At 37.0% G+C, this 8238-nt stretch overlaps 1 protein-coding gene across 1 annotated transcript; it reads left to right on the top strand.

Moving 5' to 3' along the window:
- The first annotated feature begins 1318 nt into the window (after window positions 1–1318).
- LOC105566208 (nuclear RNA export factor 1-like) lies at window positions 1319–6088 on the top strand. The gene is made up of 7 exons (XM_012020033.1): window positions 1319–1700; window positions 2346–2605; window positions 2695–2781; window positions 2940–3183; window positions 3285–3478; window positions 3569–4111; window positions 4238–6088. The coding sequence occupies exons 1-7, from the start codon at window positions 1634–1636 to the stop codon at window positions 4676–4678; spliced, it is 1836 nt and encodes a 611-aa protein (XP_011875423.1). The 5' UTR covers window positions 1319–1633; the 3' UTR covers window positions 4679–6088.
- The last annotated feature ends 2150 nt before the right edge of the window (window positions 6089–8238 follow it).

Here is an 8238-nt window from a genome sequence, read left to right as displayed (position 1 = left end):
GTTTTTGGTCGCCCCAACAGTGTATCAACGGCTAAAAGTGCCTGGGCCCTTTTCAGGATCGTATCCAGGAAAGGCGCGTACGAACTAGCGTACATTATTTATTGTAAATGGAAATGGCCTATGAAAAAAATGTTCTACTAAAAGTAATTAATGTAATTACTTGCTCCAACGTATAAAAGTATTAACGCGTTATTCGTCAACACTGCAAATTTTTCAATGTCACACCGACTTTGCACTAAACACGTACAAAAATCCTGTGATTGGTCATAACTAGAATATGTCGGATGCGCAGTACGGATCGGCGCGAACGTGAAACAAAAGAGCGAGTGGGCATACTGGTTAGTCCCAGTCTACAATAGAGATTTAAGCCCTAAGCCTTAAGAAATTGACTAATCACAGTCAAGTACGAGTAGAATACGCGATTGTGATTAGTCAATTTTTTAAGGCTTAGGGTTTAAATCTCTATTGTAGACTGGGACTTATACTGTGATTCGGTCACCTTAAACATTCTCCATGCTACCGGCACTACCGCCCTTCGGGGAAAGTACGCGGCTGCTGCGTCCGGCCAATCAGGGTGCTTTCACATGGAGCGTAAGGCTGGATTCACATGGAGCGTAACTTGCGTAAGCGTAACCTGCGTATCACCAATCACAGAACTATTTCAACGGAATTATTGAAACGGTTCTATCAGAATGAGGGTGGCGTCCCATGGAGCGGAATACGCGGAAGCGGAATCAGCGGATCGCCAATCGCAAGATTATTCTGATAGAGCTCTTTCAAAAATTCCGTCGAAACGGTCTTGTGATTGGCGATCCGCTGATTCCGCTTCCGCGTATTCCGCTCCATGGGACGTCGCCCTGACCCTGTGATTGGTGATACGCAGGTTACGCTACGCAAGTTACGCTCCATGTGAATCCAGCCTAAGTTGCGTAGCGTAACCTGCGTATCGCCAATCACAGGACTAGTTCAACGGAATTATTGAAACGGTTCTATCAGCATGATCCTGTGATTGGTGATACGCAGGTTACGCTACGCAATTTACGCTCCATGTGAAAGCATCCTCATCGGTCGCGTCGTCATCGGCAGCTCCCCCTCTGCGCATGCGCGCGCAACGTCTCGCTCGTTCCTCGCTCATTCGTACCACAGCGTCGCTAGAGTTCGGATGTGCTTGCGTAGCTCGTAACCCTTGGTCCACAATCTTGCTTCAAGTAAGCTGTAAGCCTTAAGCCGTAAGAAATTAACCAATCACAGGTGAGAGTGAGGGGAATAAAGGCCTGTGATTGGTTAGTTTCTTACGGCTTAAGGCTTACAGCTTACTTAAAGCAAGATTGACTACGTTTCCACCGAGGGTCAGAGTCGGATTGGGGTTTGGTGTTTCGGTATTTCCACCGCAAAAGTGCTCACCCCAACCCGATTCTGACCCGACTCTAGCCCGACCCTGACCCTCGGTGGAAACGTGGTCATTGTGGACCATGGGTTAAGAGTGAGGGGCAAAGAGAATCGTTAGGCGAAGTTAGAGGTTAGGAGTAGGGTTGTGCGAATAGATAGAGATAGTAGCTAGGTGTTTCGCGGTTTTCGCTTAGGTCTCGCGTTTAGCTTCGTGGATCCCTTAGGTTCCGTGGACTCGAGCAAGATGCCGAAAAGATCAGGCAACAATAGATGGGGCGGCCGCGGTAACAACCGAGGAAAAGGGTATTTTGGTGAGTGCTCTCGGCCGCTTCACGGCTCGCTACGCGCGATTCGGGCTCGCGGTTTTCTCCCGCGGGAGCGTGAAATGATATCCCGCCCGCGTTTATCCGTTCGGTTCATTTTGCGTACGCGCTGCAACGGTCCGTTGGTGTTGCATACGAGAAGACAAGATGAACGCTCTGCTCTGTGCGGAGTATGCAACTGCGCAATTTTTTTCCCCGCTTTGATACGCGCGTCTCTGCAGCGCGGATGATCAAGTCGGTCGCGCGATACGGAGGAAATTAACTGCGCGGGAGAAAAAGTGGCAAATCAATTTGTTAACGAATAAAGGTCGATTCAGACTATACGACACGGACCGTCACGTTCCGGCAACGACACGGACCGGCACCGACCTGCATGTTCCATCAATGTCTGCCGATCCGTGTCGTTGCCGGAACGTGACGGTCCGTATAGTCTGAATCGACCTTATCTTATCTCGAGCGAGCGAGCGAGAGAGTTTTGTAACGAACTGCGTCTTTCGCGAACGCGATGTTAACGGGATTGTGACACCGCACCTTCTGTCGGTGTAGAAAGTTGTAAAAATCGCCTCCGATCTTTTTTCGAAAGTGGCTTTGCGAAATAACTCGAAATTTTTGCAGTTGACAATTTGCTTTTAGGTCAAGATGATCGTACGATGGTACGAAATGTGGGAAGGGATGGTGGACCTCACGTCGACGAGGACATTCCAATGGCGGGTAGTTCCAACAATAATACTAGACAGGTGATAATAAATCAGAGGGATAGGGGTAGGGGTGATAGGCATACGGTCTCTCGCGGTAGGAACTGTCCGATGCCGAATAGGAATTTCAAAGGAGGTCAAGCTGGTGTGAGGCCACGGATGTTTCCGCTTGTTCAATCCAATTGGTATAAAATAATTGTAAGTACATATATTATATGCAAATAATTATGTTATGTCAATGATATGTATATTACAGCTTGGACTAAATTTTTACTTGTGTCTTACAGATACCATTTGGTAATAAGTATGAGAAGGACTGTGTTATTAATTCGTTTCTGAACTGTATGGCACCTGAAGTATTTATTCCCATAATGGTAACTATTTATTTTTATCTTGCAGGAAAAGTTCATATTTTTTATTTAGTATAATGTATTAATGTAATTTGAATGACAGTCTGCATGTATAAATAAAGCGACAATAAAAATAAAAATCACCTCGAAACCATAAATCCTTACTGCTAAATTGTTTACAGTACAAGGTAATGAGAAGTGAAGCCAGTTTCTATATTGACGATCATAAGACGGCGAACGCATTGTTGCGTTGCAATCGCAAGGTTCTGATGAATGATGGATTCCAGTTACGAGTGAAGGCAAAGCCCGTATTTCCAATTTGCAAAATTGATGAAAAGTTGAAAGAACGATTGAAGCACGCCATGGTTAAGAGATATGTACAAGAGAAAAATGCTCTAGACTTGTCCAAGTTTCATGTTGATTCCGGTACGAAGAAATTTCTGACTTTTATTCCCTATAAATATATTAAAGATATTAATAAGATTTGTAAGTTCAAATTCAACTACATGTAATTTTTCGCCTTACAGATCTTTACTCGGATTACTTTTGTGCGTTGTGCCACCCTATTATGTTGATGACTGTGTTAGATATTGTTGGGGAACACATTCCGAATCTAGAAGCATTGAACTTAGAAGGCAACAAGTTACAGAATCTCGAGAGACTTGGGGTGTTGAATAAGAAGTTCTCGAAATTGAAGATTCTTTATATTGGTGATAATAAGGTAAGTGACCGCGCGAATAAAAAATATATATATGACATGATCGTCAATATAATGTCCCGGTTTTAAAACCTGATTTATTGCATATTTTAGATCAAAGATATTCACCAATTAAATGGTATTAAGGAATTAAAATTGGAAGAATTAAAATTATCGGGAAACCCTGTATGCAACAGGTATAAGTTTCGCCACAGTGATTACACAAGTGACGTTCGAAAGAGATTCCCCAGGTTGCTACGATTGGATGGCATAGAATTACCGCGTCCAATTATTTTTGATGTTATCGACATAACTGCCAGGATACCTCCATCGCAAAGAATGTTTGTTTCGGATCCTAAAATTCAAGAGATAGCGAGCCAGTTTTTGCAACAATACTTCACGATATTTGATAGCGATAATCGTCAACCTTTACTCGATGCATACGCCGAAAATGCATGCTTAAGCCTGACGATAAGCAATTTCCCCAAGTTTAATAGGTATTACACAGAGAATAGAAACATATTTAGAACAATTGATTCAAATAGAAGACATAAGTTATTGAAACAGGGTAGATTGCCTGTAGTGTCGTTTATATCGGAAATGCCAAAGACAAGGCATTTATTGAATACCTTTACCACGGACATCACTCTTGTAACAGTAAGTAATCCTATTATACTGTTGTGTATTACATTTTATTACTCATATGTGAGATAAAGACAAACTTATAATTTATTTTTAATTAATTGAAAACAAATAAGTCAATTAGTTTTTATGTATTTACAGCAAGCAATGATGTTCATTACTATAACGGGTTACTTTCAAGAACTTGATAAAGACGAGCCCATTCGTTACTTCAACCGCACCTTCATAATTAGTCCGGAAGGTGAGGGATACTGCAGTATTCGAAATGAACAGTTGCACATTAGTCAGCCGTCTGAGGCGCAATTGAAGCAACTGCATCAGCAACTGAATCAGCTCAGAAGTCAACCGCAACCGCGGACGGTGTCGTTGGAAACTTCAGAAGTAGCGAAACCAATAACAATAGAACTTAGCGACGAGATAAAACAGCAAATGACGGTGACGTTAAGTCACCAGACAAGTATGAATATGGAATGGAGCTTAAAGTGCTTACAAGAGACTCAGTGGAATTATGATAATGCACTCTCTGCTTTTCACGAGTTCTTTATACGTGGGCAGATACCGTCAGAAGCGTTTACGAAGTAAACGCCATATATTGAGTAAGAAAACTTGCCATTGTGATAATAGCGTAAGAAAAATCAGAGTGCAGGAGCTTCTTGTATAACTGCGATCTCCATTCCATTCCGTCGTATACTTTTTTTTATAAGTATACTTATTTTGTATCTTGTATCAAAACTTGAGTAGAAAGCATTTGGTTATTTGTTACTTTCGATTTATGTATTTCTGGCAACAAAAGATAATTATTAATTTTTTTTTAGGAAAGGGTAAATGCTAGAAAAAGCAATAGATTAGGTATATTAATAGAGTTCCTTTAAAAAACTGTTTCAAATATATCTACAATCCGTCTTGTTTAAACATTTAAATTTTGTTTAAACATCTGAATCTTGTTTAAACATTTAAATTTGCACACAATACATCCACATGAAAATTGTTAAAAGTCATCATTTCTATCTCATTACAATCTTGTTTAAGAAAAGTCATAACTATGTTTATATTCTGATTTTTAACCAATTTCATACGTATACAGATATATTATTGTTTGACAGTACTAGTGAAAACAGTAACTTTTCCAACAATTATTTGTAAACCATAGTTTTTTTCTGAAATTATGAAAATGTTAATTTAAAAATATTATAACGTACATATGTTAATTAAGTACACATTTTTGGACAAAGCAGAAGTGGTGCTCCAACAAGAATCACAGCTATTTTGTGACAACAAAACAAAACGAGCTGTAAAAACATATGTATCTAAAGTTTTAATGGAGGGCTTCAAGTTTTTATAAGAATAATTATAGATATCTCTGATGTGATCTTCAACTGGAAGCTTTCCATTAAAACCTTACATACATATGCTTTTACAGATTGTTTTGTTCATTGTTACAAAAAAATTGCGATTTCTGCTAGAACACCACTCTGCATATTTAGGTATTTTTGGGTAATATGTATAATGAAATCACTGATCATTATGTATAGGATTTGATGAACTGAATATTCCCAAAAATAATTTTTATACTTTTTCAAGCAGTTATTTGGTAATACTAGTGATCATTTGGGTTACTGTTCATTGATGTTGTTACCGTGATTGCAATTGAGATTTGTTAGATTTGACTTTCTTCCAAGAGAGAGAGAGAGAGAGAGAGAGAGAGAGACATTTAAAAGATATTGATACTTCTTATTTTTTTAAATTGAAAAGAAATTAAGAAACTTTTATATTATATAGGCGAGTTGGAGTCTATATATTATGCACATATATTTTTTGTACACAAAAGTAAAAAGTATCTATCTTTTTCTCTAATTAAAAAGATTTCCGTTTGTATCTATAACAAACAACATAATATTCTCCTAATTGTATCTAACATCATTGTGAACAATTAATTTAAGAAATTTTACATCTAAAAGATTAAGTAAAAAAAAACGTTCTTTTTGCATATCTAATATTTAATTTTTCTAATACAGATAGGATTCGTTTTATGATTTATTTTACAAATGTTTCTCTTACATTAGTATTATATAATAACTTTGATCAAAATTATATAAAAACAAGTATAAGTAAACAAAGCAAGTGTTTAAATGTTAAAAATAACTCATTATTGAAAAAAACAAGAGTACATACTTTGGAGAATTTTGCTAAAACTTAACTTCGTTTTGCTGTAATTCTATCGTAAAACTGATCCTACCTGGTTAAATTTAGGTTTTTGCACTATCAAAGGGGTATTTGCTCAAAAATACTTGAAAAATGGGCAATTTTTGAACTTTTTTTAAATTTTTTTATACAAAACGCGATATACATGGTAAGAAATGATAAATAGTAACAAATACATATACAGAATAATAAGTTTTTCTATTTTTATTTATAAGAAAAAATTTCAAGAATTGCCTATTTTACTTTTGAGCAAGTATCTTATTAATTGCATAATTTATCACGCAGGATAGATAAAAAATTCAGATCTCTATATACAAGTTTAAATGTAAAAGAAGTTTCGAGTATTTATAATATAGGTACCTATGTCAAACGATATTTAAAGACTAGTGCAATTTGATAAAGTACAAATTTCTCAAAATTGTCGTTTAATATGTACGTCGATACAAACGCAATTGAATAGCTTTTTTAAAATTGTAAATAGTGTTATATGATATAGGTTTATGCGTCCGCGTAAGTCGCTAGGCATGTAGGTGAAAAAGAGTTCGCTTACATTATGTGAGTATAAATTATTCGATTGAAGAATAGTATTTATGACGGGTTTAATTTTCTTTTTGCAATATATGTAGCGTTACGTATATGCGAAATACAACTTTCAGTTCTTATCTTATTGAGGATGTGGATTGCATTCCACATACATACGAAAATACATATGCACACATCCAACGAACAGCCAGAAACGTCGCGTACCGGGATGATGTTCTAAAATTTTCAACTGGAGAACAATGTCCTGGTGTTTCTAAATGGGATTCTTAACTCGAAGTCCAACTACTCGTTGTGACTCGTGTTAGAAAACTAATCCCAAATATCATCTATAGTCAGGCAATATCATGGCATGGTGGAAGGACGTAGACTTCGTTCCTAGAACGAGGTGAATAAGTCTGTTGCGAGGGTGAACAACAGTTGATTAAGCACATTGTCGCCTACATCCCTACGATATCGTATGGGGGTAGGTGCGTAGCTTACATCGTCACAGTGGGAATAGCTGCAAGGAATTGTCTGCATTCCCCTGGAAACTGCAAGCACTCAAGTGCGCTTAAAAGTCAGAAGTGATCTATGATGTGCGGATGTGTTGTCAAATATATTTCAACGGTATCTCACCCACCTGTTAACAACAACTCGCGTAGTAGCATTGATTATTTCAATATCGTAGGTGCCTTAAATAATAAGGCAAAAAGAAATCATTTATACTCACATACTCGTATGCGATAGTATTAATTTAAAAAAGAATGTATGCATGTATTTTGACTGGATAAAGACACGCGAAATATTACAGAGATTATTGTATACATTTATTATAAACAGAATTTATAAATCTCACATGTGACCGAGAAACATTTTCTTCTTTACGTAGATATGTACAAAGACGATTAGATACTTTTATTTTGTAAAACGCGTACAAGTGGATAAGATCTTCTACTGTTATTAATGTTACACAACCAAAAAACACTCTTGTCTCGCATAAGAAGGAAAAAGAGAGGGATTATACATAAAATTGTACGTAATGTAAATACCTCTATTAATAAGTGTCGTCGATATAATTAAGAAGTGCTTGTACAATACTTAACTGTGATAGTATGAATAAAGAAATAATATTTTATACATAAATTGTTTCTTATTTATATAAACCTACATTATATAAGAGAGTATGCCAATTTACGTGAAAATATAAAAACTATGCATGATACCCAAGTATCGTTATTTTGAACACATCTTATCTTAAAATGTGTATACAAATGGAAGGTCTGCATTTCGAGCATATGCTTTAAAAAACACTAAATCGGCCCTTTTCAGGGCCACAAATTTTTAGAACGTTGGAACAATAATTTCGGTTCACAATTATTCATGTCTTATCTTATAGTTAATTACCGTCTACCCGGGCA

Source organism: Vollenhovia emeryi, unplaced genomic scaffold, assembly GCF_000949405.1.
Source record: "Vollenhovia emeryi isolate VEMERY1.0 unplaced genomic scaffold, V.emery_V1.0 DF939146.1, whole genome shotgun sequence".
In the NCBI taxonomy this organism is placed as follows: Eukaryota; Metazoa; Arthropoda; class Insecta; order Hymenoptera; family Formicidae; genus Vollenhovia; species Vollenhovia emeryi.
Note: the sequence above shows the minus strand (reverse complement) of the source record. Positions and strands in the feature narration are given on the sequence as shown.